The following is a 22,780-nucleotide window of genomic DNA, read 5'->3' on the forward strand; positions in this document are numbered from 1 at the left end:
TGCTCTGATGTCCTTCTGGTTGGAAACTGAAGTGCTGGGGACTGACTCCTGGCTGTTAAGAGGACTCTCGAGCCACACCTGAGGTTGATTCACACAGAATTTAATTAGTAAAATGAAAGGAAGTAGTCCTGAAAGGTGCTCAATGCTGTATTTCTGAGGGATAGCAACTCCTCTCCCTTTTAGTGACATTTCTAAAGCCTTAACTCTCCTAGAATTTCCAAATATAAAAAAATAACAATGAAAACATGTAATTGTGACATGGGAATAGTGCGAGAACAGCAGTTTGGCAGGAAAAGGAAATATTTCAAAATAAGTCCCAAGCAAGCAAAGTTCTGGCAGATACACGATCCTGGATTATATTATCCAAACTGTTAGATTCTGGAAGATTTGGGGTTTTCTTTTGTGGTTCCCATACCCTTAATAGAATGGTAGTAGATGACCATTATCCAGACTGTGTGGCCCTTCACTCCATTACTACTGTGGGAAAGAAGTGCGGGAGAGGTACCAGGCAACTCCCCAGTGGCTGGTCTGGGTATAAGATGTGTGTTGAGCTAATGTTTACAGTCACACAAAACGCTATTAACTAAAGATCCTCTGAGAAAGCCCACTATCCTAACACCTTCCAAAGCCCAAGACCCCAGCACCTATCTGCCTTAGCAGGAATTAAATCTCTCAACTGGTTAAGAATCGTATTTAAAGGTAGGGCTGCTCGCCTCTGTGTGCTGAGACTTAAACTGCATACTGTTTTGTTTTGTTTTGTTTTTAAGATTCTTGGTCTTTGAAAAATATTCTATTGAGCCTCAAAGAAAATATCACTATCAGTGGAGAAGTAAGAGGAAAACATAAAGGAAATGTACTTTATTTCCAGAGACCCCAGAAAGCATGTGCAGCCAAGCTAACTTACATGGAGGTGACAATATACAGAATTAAGAGAAATTCCTGTTCTCCTCTGTAAATCAGATTAACTGCTTTAGAATTCAAACCATATCTCCTTCAGCTCTTTTCATTTTCAAATAAAATGTTTAAATGGGAATGGAAAAAAACTGCTCATTGGCTTAACATAAATCTTCAAACTGCAGGAAGTTTCACCCTCAAAAAGTAGTTAAATCTCTGAGGAAAAAGAAAAGGCTGAATTCTATTTTTCATAAATGATGGATTATTGTACCACACTGTGTATTTTCCAGTAAAGTGTCCTTTTATTTGCACTGTGTGATTACAAGTTTCTAAAAGTATGTGTGGGGTCATTGGGTGCTGTGGGAAAATGAAAGGAAGACTGTTCTGTGGGATCAGTAGTGAGATCAGAAGCGAGCTGTCCTGATTATCACAGGCATGTGTTTAAACTTTGCTTTCCTTAATTGCTTATGTTGTATTTACTTAAAATGAACAATTTGGCAAGTTCTTCTCCCTTGACAACAGAAAAGCATAAACTGTTTTATAAGTTTGGCTGTTAAAATCAGATTTGTAAACCACAATATTCAAAGGCTTTTACTGCCGTTTGCAGGGCCCTGAGATGGACCTGTCTTCATAGCCAGGCGTTTCTTACATTTTTATTTTGTATTTATAGCACTTTCTTTCAAGTTATTTGGTTAATAAAAGGTATGCTATATATTACAGTCTTCTACTGACTTTAATGTCTTCATAACTCCCCTTAGAACAAAATGACCAAAGCAAGGATGGCAAAGGCCTTGCGATCTGATTCGTCTAAGGATGATTATTTATGACTTCAGGAAATGCAAGCTGACACTCAGGAACATCATCATTATAGGCACCTTTGGAGAGTTTGCCTCTGTTAAAAACTGTGTAATCCTACCCATGATGCTGTTAGGATGTGTAAGAACGAAAGGAGATAAAACATTTAGAAACCTATTTCCAATCTCTTACAATCCAGTACACCTTACAGACACTTCTCACATGTGGAGCCAGATGGTGGTATGGAAAACAATATAATATACATATATATATATACATAATTAAGAATACTATCTCTGGAATATCTAGGGGGTTCCAAAAAGATATAACTCACTACATAATTATTTTCATAATGTAACATTTGTAGTGTGTGTTTGTGTGTGTGTGTGTGTGTGTGTGTGTGTGTGTGTGTGTGTGTGTGTGTAAATTTGCAAAGCACTTTCTAGTCACATCATATTTATGAGCTCTGTAATAGCAGACAAAATACATTGCCTGGTCCTACAGTTTTTGACACCCTGTCATGGGAATTGCAAGGGTTTTGAGGTGAGAAAAGAATTGGAAACCAGCATCTTAGGTAACATGGAAAATTTTAATTCAGTTGTTCCATACAATTACCAAGGTAGACTTGAGAATGAAATCTCCCCAAGACATGTGGTTTTGAAGGACATTAAGTGTTCACAGGAACTCAGACCTGGAACCTTTGATTACAGTATGTTTTAATATATATAGTTAAATATTTATAATAGTTAATGCTATAGTATTACTCCACCATTCTCCCCAGTATTGTAGTATTAACTATGGCATTAACTACTCTTATTCATATACCACTGAGGTTCACTGCAATGGCTAGGCTGGAATGTAAGCTGTTCTCTCCATGTGCTGATGAACATTTTACCACCAAGAAAGGAGAGTTTAAGTGTGCCATATTAATGTCCCAATTAGTTTAGGCAATAATCCTCAAGCAAGGACAATTTTGCCTCACTCCAAGGTACATTTGGATATGTCTAGAGGTATTTTTGATTGCCACCCCTGATGAAGAGGTACTGTTGGCAACCTACAGAGATTATGTAAAAAGTCCCTTATAGCTACAACAAAAATCACCTAGCCTAAAACACAGATAATTGAAAACTGTTTATTTCAGGTAAAATTAGGTATATTATGATCTTTTTCTATGACAAGCATTGGTCTCAGTTCTATATAGCACCTTATCTCAGGTCTCAACCAATTTTTTAAATTTAATTTAAAAAACAAAACTCATCATTCTGTCCAACTACCAGGTAGGCAGAATCTTCACCTCCTTCTGCCTTCTCAGCTGGATGCTTCATTCTTGCCTGGCCAACTGAAGTTTTCTCCTGCCTGGGGTCCAAGCTTCATCCTTCCGGAGGATGCAGATATACCCTTCCATGACTGATTACAGGATTTCTCACCCTCTGAACAAGGCAGATTTTAAAAACAGACTACACATTTTTGTCGATAATTGGGTTAAAATAGTGGAGACAGAGCTAGAATATATCTTATCTCACAGACATATCAAATTGCCACCAGTAATTAATAATAACAGCCTGTGAATACGGCTGGACTGTAGGCTCAACGGAAGCCCAGAGCTTATGGGTTACATTTGTCATTGAATTCACAGCCCTCAATATGGAGTGTAACGATCAGAGGCTTTTGTTTGGGACTGAGTCTGACACACACTTGACTGAGAATAGAACTAAGATCTGAGGGCAGAGAAATTAGAGGAATGTGGAAAATTCTGAAGCAAATTTTATGAATTTGAATAAGAATTGGCTGCATCCCAGGAAAAGAAATCACATGAGTTAATATAAAAAAGAAGAGTAACAAAATCATTTCGGCATGCAAAACTTTCAAAACAACACCTTATGTAGATAGAGCATGTAATCAACATTAATTGAAATTAACAGAGCTAAAGCAGTCCTCCAATTTAGGTTCCTTTTCTCCGGCTGTAATTTAGATACAAGGAAGCGGAATCCTCTAGAGGAAGGTTTCTATGTTAAACATAAGGATGTGGAAATAGAAATGAATTGTAGCTAGCCCTTTTCTCTTGGCACATTGGGTAACGCTAGCACAATGCTTTTGTGTGGACAAATTTTATTCCTCTGGCCTACCTAGACAGAAGGGCCCTGGTTGCCATCCAGGTGGTCATTCTGTAATTTCTCTCACACTTGTTTTTACACAAAGTAATAATCATAAGCAAAACTGTAGAAAAAAAATTTTTAAAAATCTGACTTTATTTTTAATCCCTAGTGTTCCGGCTGCATCACAGTGCTTCTGATACAAGTGACAAAAACCGTGTGAAAAGCAGACTGAAGAAGTTCATCTCCCGAAGACCTTCTTTAAAAACTTTGCAAGAAAAGGGAATCATTAAAGGTATGGGACAGTGTAGTTTTCGTGGGTTGTTCTGTAACAGAAGAAAATACAGTTGTCCAGAAAAATGACCCTTGAGTAAATAAAGTTGGTGGTGTGAGATTATAGAGAAAAGAAATACCCAGAGTTGGCCTCGGAGGACCCAGCCTCTGCACCAGGAGCAGAGAAGTGATGTCCTGGGAGATGGCCCATGAGAATGACAGCATGTTCCCATGGGCCTGTACTGTTTATATCTGTCCTTCCAGCATACTTAATATCAGTAGCCCTTTTCACTGTCAAATATGTCCTGATTTAAATAACGGGATCTAGTCACTGACAACCAGAGTTTTAGAGAATGGTAGGAAGAAAGCCAGAGGATGACAGTTCAACATGAAGGAGATACCTCTGAAAATATGTCTCAGGTAGAGAAAAAAAAATCCTAAACTGTGGAAGCAATGAATTGGAAAGACAGTTCCAAGTATTACGATAATCAGAATTCAGGCTTTGTATCTACCAGTTAATCCTGTTGACAGTGTAGAAGGGAATTTCCTGAACCTCAGCTTCCCCATGTGTTAAATGGGAATCATTACACACAGCTGGGGAGGACAGCCAGCACACTGCCAAGTCAACTTCATTGAGTAACCTTCAGTCAGTTCTACCTTTGAGTCTATCCTATAGTTAATCCAATTTTAGAAAGACTCAGGTGTAAGTTATCTGTCTACTTAAGAGACACAGAAAATTCATTAGCAACTCACACAATGCCAACTTCACCTAAAGCTTAATTTTTTTGTGTGACTGCAGTAAAATGGACAGCTTCTCCATTCAATGGTAGGATCTGGTTCCAATCAGGTGAGCAAACTCGCCTCACCAGCGCCCTCTAGAATGGTCTGAATTTGCAGCCTACGAGCCAATGCAAATACAATTGCTCTAACTGATGTATGCCTGCTTTCCTATCTGGAGCCCCATTGAGGTCTCATCATCGCTCACCGATGAGTCAGTATTCATTAGCAGAGCTATGGAAAATCTATGTGTAATTCTGATTTGATAAGCTTCCATTGTTGTCTTCAGTGGCATCTTTTTTTCCAAATACAGATCAAGTTATGCAAATGTAGTCACTTCCTGGCTTGTTTCAATTTTATCTATGAACTTTTCTCAAGGCTTTCACTGAGATTTTTTTTTCAGCTGGATAAATGGCATTAAACCAATTTTTAAAAGTATCTGGCGAGTCAAATACAGCACTTCAGCACAATTTTCATAGTTAAGACAGAGTTAGGAGAGAAGGTAAAATCAAAATTTTAATCAGTTAAGAAAAATTACGTAAAATAAAAGATGAATAATTAAACTGCTAATTTCACCCAGCAGGGCAAAAAAAAAAAAAAAAAAAAAAAAGTAAACTCTCTCAGGGGGAAGAATATTTAGAAAGAGTGCTAATGTTCTCTATAAATGAATCTATGATGCATTTTTAAGGAGTGTTTGTGTCGCATTCTTTAAAGTGACCTTCTAGATGTGGAGATCAGACCCATAGCCATAGTTGGGTGAGCTGTCCTTCTTCCGTTTCGACTCTCCAGACCCAGAGTTGATTTGTCAGGGCCCTGACCACTTTTCAGAGTTTGCTCTCTTATGTACTTGTTTCCAAAGGTAGAGGAGACTGAGCTCTGACTTTAACCAATCCTCACTGAACACCACCGTGAGGACAGAAGCCAGTGCCTTGTAAACTCTGGCGCTCGGTGTGATGTCCACAAAGCACACACAGTCACAAGCCCCTTATGCAAAACCTATGCTTTTGAACCATGGAGACCTGGCAGGATGTGACTGCACAGGCTAAAATCTGGATCTGGAAAGCCACTTGATGTGGAGGAATTTTGTAATTTTTTTAAAATATAGCTATTGAGAAAAATACAGTGATACCAAATATAATGGCAAGCCACAGATAACCTCTGAAACTGCCCAAATGGATTTGCATTGCCTAAGGGAGGAAGGAGCCCTTTCCAGTGAGTTTATTAATGAGCTGTGCACTGGACACACAACTTGAATCAGTTTAATATGTAGAGTGTGAGCAAAGAGGTGCATGTTAGGGTAGTAGGTGTGGTTGCAAATAACTGCAACTCATTTATGGAATTGAATAGCTCTTTAGTTTCATCCAAGTTTCTCTGTTGTAATCTTTCAAGTAATGGCATTGGATGTTCATGCATAGGAATCATTTGGCTTTAGAGCTTTTAGAAAAGGTAACAATTATTTGGTGTTTGGGCTTTTGTTGCTTTATTTAGGAACAACCAATGTTTCCTGATATAAAAAATAATAGAGCTGTGTAGTTAGTGCTTCCTGATATAAAAAATAATAGAACTGTGTGCTTAGAAAATTGTTTTGTTCATCTTACTATGGAACCCAAATGAAATTAATACCAAATATTGCTTCTATGTTTAATCATTAGTACATGAATCTACTTGAAGACTTAAAGATAACAGAGGAATCTCAGAATGTGTGGTGTTAGACAATATTTCTAGCTCCACTCCCACTTTGCTCTTAAGGGAATGTCACACTGGTTTCTATTCACAGAACTTCTGGAGGTGAGCTCCATATCTGTGTGATGGTTGTGTGGGTGCAGACTAGTTTGCTAATATCTTTCACATCTTCAGTGTTGACTAGTCTGTCCGTATCCTTTGCATCTTTAATGTTGTAGTATCTTGCTTTATCATTCTCAAAGTTCTTGAACAATGCCATGGCTGATGGGTCCCACAAGGGATAATGTCCTTGTTTCTCAAGGTTATGTTTCACCAGTTAAAATCAATCTGATTTTTTTAAAATTGTGACTTTTCTGTGCAGCTCCCACTCACAACAGTTCTTCTCTTTTTTCTTTGCTTTTGCTCCATCAACTGCTTTCTCGTCTGTCTCTGTTCTACTCTACCGCCCTTGCTTTTCTCCTTTGGATATCTTCTAAATTCATAACGCATTCTCAGCTTGGAATGCTATCTCATTACCTTCTGGTTTTGCTCTAAGTGTTCTGGGTTGTATTTGTTCTCCTGCAAACCTCATGATTACTCCTTCTTATTCTAGTCCCTTTGTTATTATATGAAACAGGAATCATTAACTCATTTTGAAAACAACTTCAATATAGCTACCATTTGGAGGGTTTGTTTGATTGTATGTTTGTTTTGAAAGAAGACCTCAGATTTCCACCAACCCAACTGGGGCAAGGATTTGTATTTGTTTGTTTGTTTGGTGTGTGTGTGTGTGTGTGTGTGTGTGTGTGTGTGTGTGTGTGCAAGTGTGTGTTCCTTGGGATCAAACCCAGAGCCATGTTCATGCTACAAAAGCACTTTATTACTAAGTTCATCTCCCAGCTAATGCCCATATACTGTACCAGTAGTTCAGTTGGATATAAAATTCCACTGCTTCTACAAGATAAAATTAAATGCTCCACTTTTATAATTGTTCACCTTTATATAGTAATAGTTACTTTTTTGTCTCTTAAATTAAAATCATTCAGTATTTTGTGTTTAAGTTTTATAAACAAGATAATGTATATAGTTGACAACACTTGTCTAATTTATTCTGCTTAGCACTTAATCCCGAGGATAATGATTCCTTTCAACTCTGAAATGCTCTTCTCTTTGTTTGGGTGTTGACACATTCCTCCCACGTGTGTCTTGTTCCTCTCTGAGTTCTTGTCTCACTGTTAGATCACAAGAATGAATTGCTTTTCCAGTCTTACTTTTTCTCCTAGTCTGAAAGAATTCTTGGTCTTATTCTTTATATGTTTGGCAATAATTCTTTCTCTGTTCTTTTTGCATATCTCATTCTCTTATATCAAGACATAAATTAGAATATTTTGTTGCTTTGGGATTTTGTTGTTTTAAATTTTAAAATATTATCTTTCATTCTTGGAGTCATTCATTTCATTTGAGTCCTTCTGTTTACTTATTTCATGGTATTTCTATCAAATCAATTATTTTGCTCAAATGTCTGGCAAATCCGTTAGGAAGGCAAGGGCACTGAGCACACCGGTTTCAAGAAGAGTGAGCTGAGAACTTGGGCTTGTCTTTCTAATTCTCTTTAGTGTGTAGTCTTTATTTGTAAGTTGACATGTGCTACTTTCGTTCCCAGTTATATTCGCTTGCATCATGTCAGTTGACTGCAGGGACATTTAAGTAATTACCCACACAAGCACAACTAATTGTTTCAAATTGCTGTCAAAGAAGAAAATGTCTTTGAAAAGTCGCAGTACTTTTGTAAAATATATCAGTTATTGAGAAATAAATATTCACCATTCATACTGCAAATACAAGTCAGTCCTATGTTTCCCAGGTGTGGTTGTGAATACTAAAACAATTAAGTTAAAGAAAAGTATTTTAAAATAATTTTGTAGAACTTCTAGATGACAGAATAACCTTATTATCACACTGTTAATTGCAGAAAAAATCTATCTGAGCGTCAGTACAAGGCAGCTTTCAGTAGAGACATGTTCAACTTTGCCACCTCTCACTATGAGGCTGAGAATAATTGTATTTGGATTTATACACTAGGGCGTGGGTCCATCATTACTTGGGCATGAAGCACTCTCACAGCTTCCACAATATGCACTAATGTGCTTAAAAATATCTTATAAATCTTCTTTTCTTCAAACTTCTTTATGGCTTATAATTGAACTGTGATCCTTATATGTGAGCTATGTCATGATTTAATATTAGCCAAAATTAATAGCCAACCTTAAGCTTCTTTATCTTGGCCTACAAGCTTCCTGGTTCCTTTGCGTTAATAGGTTCTGGGCAATTTCTGTTATTTAAAGGCTCTTAGGAGTAAATGTATTGGTAATAGAGTACCACGTAGCTAGCTTTTGTTCAATAATAAAATTTGGGTTACCATGAGAAATGAAGAAATTCTGGATATCATGCACCTGGGTAGCCTATGTCTTTTAACAGCCTGTTAACCAGGGAGGAAATGATCAGGTCTTATGGGATATTAAAAACATATCAACTTTGGGACAATGAAAGAAAATGAGATCCAGAAAAGGAAATACCTAGTTAGGTAAGAGAAAAACAATGAACCAGTTTAACAAATTGGTTTGCTTGTGGTTCAAGGATTTATTTATTTTCTTATGGGAAGAGACTTTTCTTACAGATATTAGTAGAATGTAATATTATTTCAGAATATAACATATATGTATATATACATATTCTTCCCTCCAGATCCATGAGCTTGGGTTTGACCAAAAAAAATGAACTGAAAATGTTAGAGAAAAGTGGTATTTGGCTTTTAGTCAATGATTTCCAAGCACCATTCCCTGACAGAACACACTGTTATTATATATAGAATTTAGACATATACTCTTTAGGGCTAGTAGAATTCTAGGACCAATTAGGAATATTGTATTTGATTCTTCCATCTGGAAGACTGTCAGGTTTCTGTGAAGTAAGAAGTAGAGAGGCTGAAAAGATGTCTCAGTAGTTAAGACCACTGGGTGTTCTTTTGGAAGACACAAGTCCAATCCTCAGCACCCACCTGGCGTCACTGCAGCTCCAGGTGATCTGACACCTTTTGGTCTCTGAAGGAACTGCACACTTGTGGTGCACAGACATGCATGTAAGCAAAGCACCCATACACATAAAATAAAAATAAATAAAATTTAAAAATAAAAGAAGTTGAAGATGAGGACCAAAAAAGGAAGCAGTAGTAGATAGTGTTGTGCTTGTCTTCATCCTGTGAATGTATGCCATGCTTTAAGCATACACTATTACGCTAACTCAAAATGTGTATGGGTGTACATCTGTGTATATATGTTTATGATCAAAACAGCCCATCATTGCACAACCCAAAGTGGATAACACACTCCAAAGCATATTCTTGACTCATTGTAGATGACCAAAAGTCAGGCTGATAGGCTGTTTCTTTCAGGTGTCAAAAGGCTGATGCGCAAGTAGTTCATGAATATTTTTGGGCCTCTCATCATATCTAAATCTTTCCTCTCTGAAAAGACATAAGGCCTTTGTCAGCACTCAGAACCCCCTTCCCACCTTCCCATGGCCTCTGTGGACCTGTGAACAAGATCCAAAGCCAGTTCTAAATACTGAGTTTTTCCCCTATAGTTTTTATAATTCTACTCCCCATACAAAGTGTTAGTTGCTGATTTCATTTTTTTAAGTTGCTAATTCCAGGAGATTGAAGCATAATTTTATCCTGATCTAGGGAAGGAACAAATATAGAAATAAATGTTTTATATGCAGCCAGGCAGATGAATTCACCACATATCTGAGAATTGGGGTCTACCCTGTCCTTATGCATGATATAAGTAAGATTTAAGAATCTATAGCATGTGTATGTTGAGTGTGTCTCTAAAAAATCACCCACACCAGAGCTCTCACAGCAAGTATCTCATCAGGGACAATGTGCAGCAGATGTGCTAGACTGCTACAAGCAAGGAAGTATCGATGTCAACATTTCATCTTGACATATCCTAAGATTAAGGGAGTGTTCTCAGTATCCTTTACCATCACTGACAGTTTGGCTTAGAAACACCCCAAACTCGTATCTATAGTAAATCACTGTATCTAGAATAAATCAACAATACCCCATAAATTTCCAAAACAAAAATAAAGAAATTGCATCACTATTTTTCTAAATAAAGTAACTTTCTTCTGTTTTATTGCTCTACCTTATTAATGATTTAAAATTAACCATCCTCAAGACAAGTGTAATGGTGCTTGCTCTGGGTCCCTGATGCTCTGGAGGCTGTTATAAGAGGCTCATTTCAGCCCAGGTGCTCAAAGCCAGCCTGGCCAACATGGTGTGAACCAGCCTTAAAAGAAAATACGTCAGCCAGCCCCTATTAAATTCATTCATTAGAAAAAAAAATGTCCCAATTGCAAATGCTCTTTTCCTGCATTTTTACTTTTGTCTGTAGCAGGAAGTCAATATGTTTGATCAGAATTTGATTAATCACAATTATCTGTCTCTCCATGCCAGCCAAACTGCAATGTGGAGAGGTATATCTCTCAGATATTCTTTGAAATGATCTGTGTTGCTCCAAGTATGTACTATCAAAGCATTTTCTGGGGCAACAGATCGGAAAACATAAACTTTATGTAGTATTGCTCCTCCTCAGCTATGTCTTTTTAATATGTTCTTTCTTTTTGAAGATAAAAGTACATAAAAGAGTTCTGGGAAAGCGGCTAAATGTCATAAACACCCTGCACTCCCTCCCCCAGGGCTCCATCGCCCAAAAGTTAGGAATGGTTTGATGGAAGTGGTGACTGCCTTGATCTTGTTGGAATACTCCTCCTTCAATGTCATCTTCTGTCTGCAGGAGGCAGATCCTGCCTTGCAGTCACTCCTGGGAGGGAACGAGGTATTTCTGGCAGCCATGTTTTCCAAACACAACATTGAGACACATGGCCTGACAGTGACATAATATTTGAAGTAGAGGTCGTGCTCAAAGATCCAGAACATATGGTTATTTTCTTATTTAAAAAAAAAAAAGCGACCATTTGAGACACTTTCTAGATTTTTAGTCAAAAAAGGCACATTCCCTCCTCCTTTATTCCCATTTTGAAAAACTTTACATACAGATCCCAAAAGTAACCAGCTTTCCCTTAAATGTACTTCTTAGGGTGCTTGAAAGCCAGCCTGTTGATGACAGAGCTGAACTCTTAGCCATCAAGAAAGAAATGCAAAGCAGACTGCTGAGCATATTATGAATATATTGCTCTCCTTAAAGTGGCTAGCTGGTTTTTCACACTGGAGTATTGACTAACTGTCTGTGCTTGATGTATGCTTTACCAGCCTGTGCCGACTTATGGGTAGAGCTTAACTTGTTAGCTCTGCTTTTGCAGCCCATTCAGAATAACTACAGATGCCTGGAGATATTAAAATTGACTGCTCAAATGGACTCAGTGTGGGAGTTTCATTGGTTTTAAATTGATAACAGCTGAAAGAGTGCATGATTAAAATGTACATGGGCATAGGACATATGAACTCTCAGGAAGAGACTCCAATACTGTGGGAAATGTTTTTTTCTTTCTTTTTCTACTATAGTTACTTTCAAGCAATCTTTGTCTAAATTTTAAATTGTGCAAAAATTCTCAGGAGCTTAAAGAAGAAATAATTCTTCATAAAATGAGTTATATTTTGTACAGTAGGTTTCTAATCTATAGGGAACGTTTAACCTAAGTAGGATTCCATAAGGTGGTAATTGTGTCTATTTCCCAGACATTTGAGTTAAATAACCTGTATAGGAAGCATAAACTGTCATAATAGAAGGGTTGGAGTGTCTTGTATATCTCTTTCTTTAACTCATAAAAGCCAGAGGCCCTAAGTGCCTTATCTCAGATAAGTTAAACAAAACCTCATCCTCACTTCCTTATTTCCCTGGGAAATGTTATTATTGTTTTCATTATTTAAAAACATGTTTTAAATATCTTTCTTCTCAAACAAGAAAAAGAGAAGAATGTAGAAGAGGAATAGGGAAACTTTTCCTTCCTCCTAAAATTAGCTACACCTTACACAAAGCAAGTTCTATTAAATGTGTTTTTACAATTTAATAGTAGCTGGGGAAAAGACCCAGTAAAGAAAAGAATTCAGAAGTATTTAAAGTTTATAAGAAATATCTGTTTATAATACATGCCTTCTATAACATATTTTTCCAAGAATCCAGGCCTTTTCTATACAATTCTCTGCCTTAACTATGCTCTATATTCAAATATCTCTGCTATCCTACCTTTGATATTCCATTAAAAATGTTACACACGTTTCATAGAGCTAACCAAGAAAGCATTTGAATCTACTGAGAAAGTATAAAGCTGAATAATATATACCAATCTCACTTTACTATTTTGAGATAAAAATCTAAATCACTGTACCCATTAGCATATTCCCAATCTTACAGCAATTATTTGCCTAGTTTTAAACAAGAGTTTCAAATACATTGGGTAATAATTTTAGTAGAAAATTGTATGTTAGCTCAGACATGCAAGAAAACCAAACATAAATGATGTCCTAATTCAGGAAACAAAATAAATCATGAATGTTTTGGTTGATATGTGTAAGAAAATCTGTTATGTATTTAATTCTTAAACTTTGTTCAGAAGTATAATCTTGGATACTGTTTACTTCTTGAATTTTGCCCAAATTATAATCTCTACAGCTGGACAAAATCATTAAATTGCCTAGCTTGACACCTTTCTAAGATACACACAACTGTTGGATTGTGCTTTTGTTATGGTAGATGCTTTGTGCAGATAGTCACCTAAGAACCTACCACCAAGACTGGTGTTTCCATAGGACATGATGCCCTCAAAAGAAGAGCAAAAGACGAATTCCAATTTCTTTCAATGGTTGTTGAGCTCCAATACTTTAATGATTTTCTTATCTAACCATATTAGACAGGAGGAAAATTTTAGAGGAGATGTCATCCAAGTTAAACACATGTGAAAACCGTTAACTAGAATATATCACTTCTAACATGTCCCTTTGAACTTACAACTCAAATTCATAGGAGAAAAAGAAAAGATAGAGTGGGAAAAGACCTGGCCTTAGTTAACCTCACAATAAAGAAATCTATCACATGACTAGAGGCTCAGATATAAAAAGGTAGATGGTCTGAAAATAATGTCCAGAGGATATCTTAATATCTTGAGGTTCCAAATAAGCTAAATGTCAGAAAAGCCATTACCCTTGAACTCCCTCATACATGTTCTTGTGAAGGGCAGGACACTGTGTACCTCCCCATTTCAAATGCACTAAGGCTTTAAACATGCTCCAATTTTTTTCTTATAATTAATTGGTATGCACTATTCAATATTATGTAAAGGGTCTGATAGGACCTCATTTAGTGTTGTTCTAAAGACAAATAGCATGCCAAAAGAACAGAACCTGTTTTGGTTATGAATCTGTTCACATAATTATCAGTTGATAAAGTAAAAAACATATTAGAAAAACAAGCAAGTTAAACCCTTCATCAAACAGACTTCTAGACTTGGTATGGTGGCATATACCTTTAACCTCAGCACAGCACTTGGGAGACAGAGATGGGCTTATCTCTGCATTTGAGGCTAGCCTGGCTAATGTATTGAATTCTAACCCAGTCAGGGATACACACTGAGATGCTTGTAGGTTCAGTAAGTAATCTGGAAAAAAACATACTGCGTGGCAATATACTGTTAAACATAGAAGCATAAATGGGTAGGCATGTAAATAAGGTTGGTGGAACTCAACTCAAGATGCCACAGTGACATGTAGAAAGTATTACCAACATGACTATTCAGTGTAAGAGCTGAAAAATAAAAACCTGCTTACAGACCAGGATACTGCAGGAGGAAATATGCCTTTGCCCCAGAAGAGGGTGAAATAACACAAGTGAGTGGTGGTGAATATAGAACACACAGACTTGGTTCAAGACAAAACAATTCAGTGGAGAATGATTTGGGATACAAGATACATTGCCTGGATAATTCTATGGATGGAAATAAGCACTTCAAGGTAAAGTCTTAGTGGAAAGACTTTCCATGTTATAGCCAAAGACATCTCTCTATACCCACAATCAGTAACTACAGTGTGAACTTTATCAAAAGCCTAGATGAAGCCTTGTCTGAGGTTACTTCCAGGTGGCCCAGATGTGAATCTCCGAAAAGCTGCTGTAGACATGACCATTGACCTTCAGGTTCATGTGCAGACGTTGACCTTTGGCACTCATCTAGGACCTCAAATTAAGAATTCTTACTAGTTAGTCAAGTGTATCCTCTAAAGGTCATAAATAGCCTCTACTGGAAAATACATAAGCCTACCATCCCCATGATAACCAGACTTGAGACCAAGACTCAAAAGACATCTAAAAAAAATTCATCTCTTTCTTGAAAGAAAGTGATAATCATAAAAGCTATACTTAGCTTTGCGATATTAGGCATACTTGAAATAATTACATATTTGGACATTGATTTCTCTCCTTGAGTGGGGGAACTGATGTGGTGCTAGGTAATGGCGAAGTACAGGTTAGCCAAGATTCTCGCTATTCTAGTCAGAGGACAATCCTATTTTATTGTTGCTGTTTTGTTTAGTTTTGTTTTTATTGAGGAAAACAGTGTATTTTGAACCATCAAGATACTGAGTTTTAAAATAGATTTGAAGTCTAGTTTTATCTTTATTGCTTACATGTTTTGTAAATTTGGGCAAGGTGATGAAATTATCTGTCTTCACACATTCCAAATAATACCTCTTAGGATTGTTGACATTTTATAAAGAGCAATTACTGTAACAAATACTGACTACTAATTTTATGCTCTGCCTCTAAGTCTCATCCTGCTGGTGTATAGCATTCTCCTGATCATAGAGAACACACTCTGAATTTGTCAAAACTGATTGATCCTGGTAGATTGTGACACTCACTAATTAAGGCAACATCTTAAACATTGTGTGTACCTTGCTTCATGATGAATCAGGGAATGGGCTTGCATTTCTTTCTGCTTTAGTTCTGATAGTTATTCAGATTGCCTACTGACATATATACATTGAAACATTGTGTTACTAGAGGGTACAAACCTCCATAAAGCTCCCCAAATGTGAGTGAGGAAGATGAATGTTCAAAAATATAGTGTAATGTATCAAATGCTTTAAGGAGCATTCAGGTCACAAATTTGGGGGAAATTACAAGCAAAAACTATTGGGAAGATTAATATTTTCTTTATCCCTTGTTCTTTAGGCTGAGTCTCTGAGTTATAGCATTTGGACTTTGGAGAAAGAAATGGACAAGACATTTGAGTTGTGCTACTTTAGGATAGCCTGGAGAACACAGTGATTGGTTGGGCTAAAATGCTGAGGATTTCATTATAACAATGGTTTGTTGTAGGTGTTTTGGACCACTCTAAGCTAAATAAGCTTGAACAAAAGGCTTATTTGTGCAATTTTTCTATTGGTTGAAATTTTTAGCATTTTATTTACTTTAAAACAATTACTAAGGACTTATCATGTACCAAACAATATGTAATTACTGGGGTCACAAAGATGAGTAAGTTGTGCCTCCCTTCTGCAAAATCAGCTGTTTCACCTCTACTACAGAGCAATTGCATGTGCACAGACAACACACCCATCCCCACTAGAAGGTTGATGGAAAGACACTGGAAAGAGGTATCATTGAACTGTTTGCATTAGGTGCTGTGACCTAGTTTTACTTGAATCTTATAAAATCCTAACAGAACTATGTGAATGGCTCTCTCCTGCAGAAACACAATTTCCCAGTTACCAATAGGAGTTGCTAGAGTACACTGCCTAGAATGAGGACTATCATGTGGCCCTCCTGTCCTTTATTTCCTCCTTTAGACAGTGTTATCTACACACTGCCCAAAGAAAGAATACCGCTATAACTGGACAAACAGCAACCTTGAGAGTTAGCTGTTTTTCTGCCTAGAGCAACTAAGCTTGCAGAAGCTCCCAGGTGCCCGCACATGCTCAATCCCTCCTGTTGATCCTGTGTGCAATAGAGAATGCAAGAAGATTGCTCTTTGCTCTTCCCCATGTGCATGTGCAGATGGTTTTCAAAGACCCATAGCATCACTCTGAGGCTTTGAATCTCACAAGGTGAGAAATTGCTCGATTTCTTTGTATCTAAAGCTCTTTCCTTAACAGAATTCATTCCTAGCCCCAGGATATAGCTGTAGTACATGTACCCTTTGTCCTTTCTTAGAACTCTCATTGACTTCAGCAAGTTTACAGACAGTACTTCTGCTAATATCAACACTTACAGGAAAACATAAAGGGAGGCAAACATTCTGCCATCATTCTGTGTTCAGTAGACACTTCCAGCTGAGGAGTCCATCCCATCTCTATAGCTCCTTCACATCCCAGAATTCCCATTCCCTGGCTAATCATTGGGTCTGAAGAGCAGCCTTGACCCAGAAAATGTGCAAGATACAAAATGACCTCTCACAGTGGGATGCCTAGTCATTCAATTTTGGGGGTTAATATTAGGTAGAATAAAGTGTTTTGGAAATGCCTTTGAATTGTCCCTTTCTGCACTAAGAGCTGCAGGAAAAAGAAAAGTGAGAAAAACACAGTATTTGACTAGAAACCCAAAAAAGACAACTTGTTTTGAGAAATGTGTGCATCATGGCCTTCTAAATTGGGCTCATAATCCCTTCTCTCCAATTACATTGCTGGAACTGGTTTTCTGTTTCTTTATACAGAATAACCAGTGAGCCACATTGCTTCGAACAACCTACAGAGAATGGGAATCCCTAAGCACAGCTTACACACACCCCTAGTGTTCCACAGAACCATATGACTCTCAGGCTCTTAATATGGTTTATTATAAAATCCTTTACCTGCCTCAAAGCACTTCTCATCAAAGCCACTTCTAAGCTGAAGCTGAGGACGAAAGAATGCCTTTAACAGAATCCTGAAATAGCTTTTAACCCGAGGCTGAGAGAGAAAGTGCTTTTAACCTAAAGTGCCTTCTTCTTAGGTACTTCAGCACATACCTAGCGCTCAGCATTAGTGGCTTGAAGAACACCCTTAAGAACCAAATGAAAGAGACTCCATTATAGATATTCAAACCTGTTATATTAATACATTACAAGCAATATTTGAAATCATTAAGCAGTTTTACTCCTACTGAATATGAGTCTTTTCTTATTGAACTCTGCATTCATGCAAATAAATTGAAGTCTTTACCACTTGGGATTCTAACAAATCTATGCTGATATTAGAGAAAATACTGTCTTCATTACCTAGATTTTGCTTAATTCTGGAGTTAAAATTTCTGTGCTTTCTCTACCCCAAAAGAATCTTTCAATTCTTAATTACTGAATGGTGTTTTCATCTTTAGTCTCTATTAGTTGGCTTTAAAAGATAAATTAAATCATTTAGGATTAGTTCACTTAATTACCCTAAATTTTATGCATGAGATTCTTTCCTCATACTTGCAAGTCAAACAAAAATAAAAATATTTTTTCATAGTAGTGTCCATCCCACTGTAAAGTAGGCCTTCCTAAGTTAAAGAATATCATACTTGATGATAGTTTCACCTTTAGATGAGTTAGTCTAAGTTTTGTGATTGAGTAAGTGAATTTCATGAATAGTTTTCTATTGAAAATGTATAGAGTTTGTAAATAAATATTGAGAAGCTAGCAAAATTTGACATACTTGAATTTTATAAATAATGTTCTCTCTTTTGTTGACCCTCCCTATACTTCTAATGAAGTAATGCCAGGCAAATAAAATGCACAAAACATTGTCAACTCCCTCTGCTAGTAAACACTATTGTTGAACAAATACCTGTCCATATTAGTCATCTAAAACTCAAGAACTGAACTAAGATTTATTTCCTCCAAGGTCAACTGATCATGTCACTGTCTTTAGATTTAAATCACTTATTTTTATAAAATATCCTCTTACTCAGTTTTATCTTGCATACATTAATGTATTGATTCGGTGACTGATGGCACCCAATGCATAAGTATAATCATGTAGTGCATACATATAAAAATAAGACGAAGAGGCTGCACTTACCTTGTCCTGCTATGCAAAGTTCCTTTTACCTGGAATGTTATGTTTTCACTTAACTTAATAAACTCTGATTCTCTTTTACACTTTCAGCTGAATGTCTCCAACACCATGAAACTACCCTTGTCTTCCTCCTTCCCATTAGTTCCCAATTCTGTCCCCCAAGCTATTATGTCATGTTCTAATATCCTCCATTTAGACTATGAGTTGTGAATTTAGACAACATCTTATTCATCTCTGTCCCTCATGGGAAGTTATTACCTGGAATGAGACTAAGAAACAATGAGGCTAGATATGGATTCCTGGGCTTAGAGTCGTGTTTGTTTACAGGTTCCTATTTCTTCATGATCAAACTTGGGTCTGTGAGCACCTCTTTGGTGGCCCTAGCTGTTCTCCTCATCCTTGTTTCTTGGCTTTCTTTTCTCTATTCTTCTTATTCTCCAACTATTGGACACTGTTCAAACTTATTCCATCCCTGTGACTTCTAATTCCATCTATAGGTTGATATTCTCCAAACTTAAAACGTCAGCCTCACACTCCAGACTTGCATATTGAAATGTCTATTTGACATCTTCTTGGGTGCTTGGTAGACATCTCAAATTTATCCGGAGCAACCCTTGATTCCCTGGCTCCCACGTGTTCTCTATTTCAGGAAATACCACAGCCATGTGCCAGCTGGAGTCACCCTCCACTCTAACTTTGTCTCTTTCACTTCCATCAGCAAATCCTGCCTAAAAATATATTCTAAATTAAACCACTTTTAGTCACTTCCGTTATTACCATTCTTATCCAAGTACCATCTTCTGTCTTGAGAATATTTCACCAGCCCCTTGCTTGGCCTCTGTGCTTCTCTGCCTGACCCTCTTAAATTTAGTCACTACACAGCAATTGCTCCAGAGGATCATTTAGAGATGTAAATCACACCATGTCACCCCTCCCCCCCAAGCAATCTCTAATTCCTTAGCATAAAACCCTATTTAAAGTTATGTTTAGTGTCCTCCTGTGACCCGTCTGTTTCTACCTGCTTTGGCCTCCAGACTCTCTTCTCAATTCCATCAGCACTGCCCAGCTCTCTGGTCACCCTACTCCAGCCACCCAGCCCTCTAACCTCACAGCTTTCTTCAGCCGTTTGTGTGCTTTCTGTTTCTCTGTGTGTTTATGTTGCTCAAGCCTCTCAAATGGTGTTGCCTTAAAGATGTCTTCCCTGGCTATACCATCAACTCTGTCTTTATCTATTTCTGACTTCATGTTATGTATTAATGTGTCTGTGTTTCCCTTTCTCCACTTACGTACATAAGCTGTGGAATGATGGAGCCTTTTCACTATTCCAACCCAAGAGACTTTGAAAAAAAGATTATCTTGAATGGATATGTTGAGTGGATGAAATGATACATTGTACCAAAAAAAAAGTTTCTCGTGAAAGTGCACCATGTCCCTCTGCTGTTGTGCTCTAGGGTGTGTGCCTGGAGGGGGAACTATTTTGTGCAAGAAGAAGGAGAAAGTGTAAGACAAAGTTGCTGTCTAAAGAAAACAAACACAGAATCCCATGCTTACTGTGCCATTGGGTTGGAGGGTTAAAGATACAAATTTCCTCCTAGCTGCTGACTCTCTCTTGGAAGGGCTCATTTCACCAATCAGAGAAAAGCACAGTTGGGTTCTAATTCTGTGCAAGTTTAAATAAACAGGGAGATCATACAAGTGTACCCACCATGGATCTGTGGGAAGTAGACACTGCTGGAAGCCTAAAAGGGGAAGACAAGCATGGATAGCCCAGGGAAGAACACTGCAGTTCCATCTGGGTGACAGCTAGCTTTCTCTGAAACTCACCCTTGCTCTGCTGTAGTCAAAGCTACTGCCACTCCAGCCAGCTGTCCATCCTCAAATGTAATCTCTCAGCCTATATACCAGACTGGAGATCTCTGAATTTTGTGGTCAAACGTCCAGGTCAGTCTTCCCATATGGAACGTTGTTATTCTCTACCACACACTGTAGAACTCTTAGGTTTAATGAAGTAAAAAGAACATCAATGAACAAGTGGGAGCAGGTGGCATACATAACCTTTGGAAATGCCTACTTATTTACAACCTAAAATACTTAAAAGTTGAAAGCATTCATTTTTTTTTCTTCTATTTGCCTCTTATGTCAAAAAGTCGAAAGGCAATAAAAGATTTACTCTATGTTACAGGTTCAGTAGAAAATCAGCCCAGTGTTTTACATTTATAAACCAAAAGGCAGTAGCTTATACTTTTAATCAAAGCTATGGAGATTCATTAGAAACTTAAGCATTTTCTGAAGCACTGAGGAGATATAGGATAGTACAACCATCTTTCAGCACTAGACAGACGTCTGTGTTCCACACAGACATAAACTCCACTCAAGCGTTCACTCAAATCTCCCACCTCTTCACGCAGTCTCAGGAAAGTTCGGAGACAGTTCTGAGTGCTGTGTTAACATTTCATATTGTGTTTGAAGAGAACAATATGAGACAGTTGTAAGAACTGAGCTGGAAGACAGATTACAAAATGAACAATGACTTCCTAAGTGTGAGCTTAACAATGATGTCACCAATAGACATGCCAAAGTGCCCTGGGTAAAATCCACAGAGACTCACCAATACATGAAGAACTATAGGCAACTAAGTAGTTCTGAGAATGGGAGGAATAATGTTCTCCAGGGAAGAGCACACCAATCGGTTATTCAGTACCAAATGGTCAGCCCTAAAAACACACATACAAGGAATATTATACAGACTTAGTAGGCTATATTTAGAAAGATATAGGAATATGCACATACATCTCTGCATGTAATAACAATTTAAAAGGAGGCCATGAATTTAAAAAATAGCAAGGAGAGGTACATGGGAAGGTTTGGAGGGAGAAAAAGAAAGGACGTAATGTGGTAATTATACTATAATCTCAAAATGAAGAAAATTAAAATAAAAATTTACTTAAACTACTGAAATTACATGACAAGAATATTATTTGCAATTTCCATTATCCCCTACATCTCCTTTATAACAGCATATTGAAAATTATCTGCCTGTATGTGGCATTTTGGTGGGAGAAAAATTCAGAGTGAATGTGACCTATAAAAGCAAAGAGGGCTGCATGTTTTATTTCCTTGTACATATTTTATTGCATGATTTCAGTCACTGAAGTGTCGTTTACTGAAACTAATGTAATTAATAATTTGAAGTCCCTATACTCAGACTAGTGTTGGTGCTGGTGTATAAACATGGTATTTCTCTAGCTTCATGTTTCATGATCTCTTGAGCATTTTGGTCTCAAAGCATCTCTAAGTCTAGTCCCTAGACTATGTTCTTTCTGTTCCTTCTATCTCTACTCCTCAACCTTTTAGATAACATCCATTTTCTTAATATAAACCACAGTGTTGTGTGTTTCTCAATTGCTGCCAGCTGATCACCTCTATAAATACACCTCATTTCCAGGGTCATCATCTGCTTCGCTTCTGAGCTGAGCAGTCTGGCTTTCTGTCTCCCTCTCGATTCCTCACAGTGTGTCATCCTCTGCTGTGGTGACTTACCCTCCTGAAAACAGAACATCATTTTGAAAATGTGTTGAGACTGTCTTCTAGGTAAATAATGGTAACACTGTCACATTATTTGAACATTTAACTGCATGTATTGAGTAGTTCTCCTCATAGTTTTGATTCATTTGGAATCTAACTGACAAAGATCCCATTACTGGGTGTTCTTTCTGTAATTTCTCAAAAAAAAATTACAGTAGTAAGGAGAGAGAATGAAGCTAATTTGTAGTCTGGGAGACTTAACCTGGTTATGCTGATGAACTAACTAAATCGGTCAAAAGTTTGAGAGGTGAAAGATTAAAATCCACCATTCTCTAGTTAAACTCTAATTCATTATATAAAAAACATGATTTATAAGTGCAGTCATGTGGAAGGTCTATTTATTTTTCTCACCAAAAGATGCTTTCAATGAAAAATCACAGAAAATGGATTTTCTCCAAACAATGTGTTGCCTGACACCCTTGGTATAAATGCTGCAGCAGTAGGGTGGAGATAGAATGATCACACTTGCCAAGGCCAGAGACGTTTGCAGAGGATTCCAAAAATATTGGCACCTCAGGCAAGAGGCCCTTTCTAAATACAAAACAAAAAATTGTTAAGACAGGAAGAAAAGATTAGCAGTGAGCCCACAGATGGGAATGTAGGTGGGGAGTTAGGAACTTGGGGTTCTGGGAAGCCTCCCATTTTTAAATATCCG

General features: G+C 37.4%; 1 protein-coding gene across 1 annotated transcript in view; it reads left to right on the forward strand.

The window, feature by feature from the left end:
• Arhgap15 (Rho GTPase activating protein 15) overlaps positions 1 to 22,780 on the forward strand; it is a 597,450-nt gene that overhangs the window by 338,316 nt on the left and 236,354 nt on the right. Inside the window, exon 9 of the mRNA XM_052725640.1 lies at positions 3,955 to 4,077. Coding sequence (XP_052581600.1) covers positions 3,955 to 4,077 — 123 coding nt within the window. The remainder of the gene's footprint in view (positions 1 to 3,954; positions 4,078 to 22,780) is intronic.

This window comes from Peromyscus californicus, unplaced genomic scaffold (assembly GCF_007827085.1).
Source record: "Peromyscus californicus insignis strain IS unplaced genomic scaffold, ASM782708v3 Scaffold_7__1_contigs__length_154581171, whole genome shotgun sequence".
NCBI lineage: Eukaryota > Metazoa > Chordata > Mammalia > Rodentia > Cricetidae > Peromyscus > Peromyscus californicus.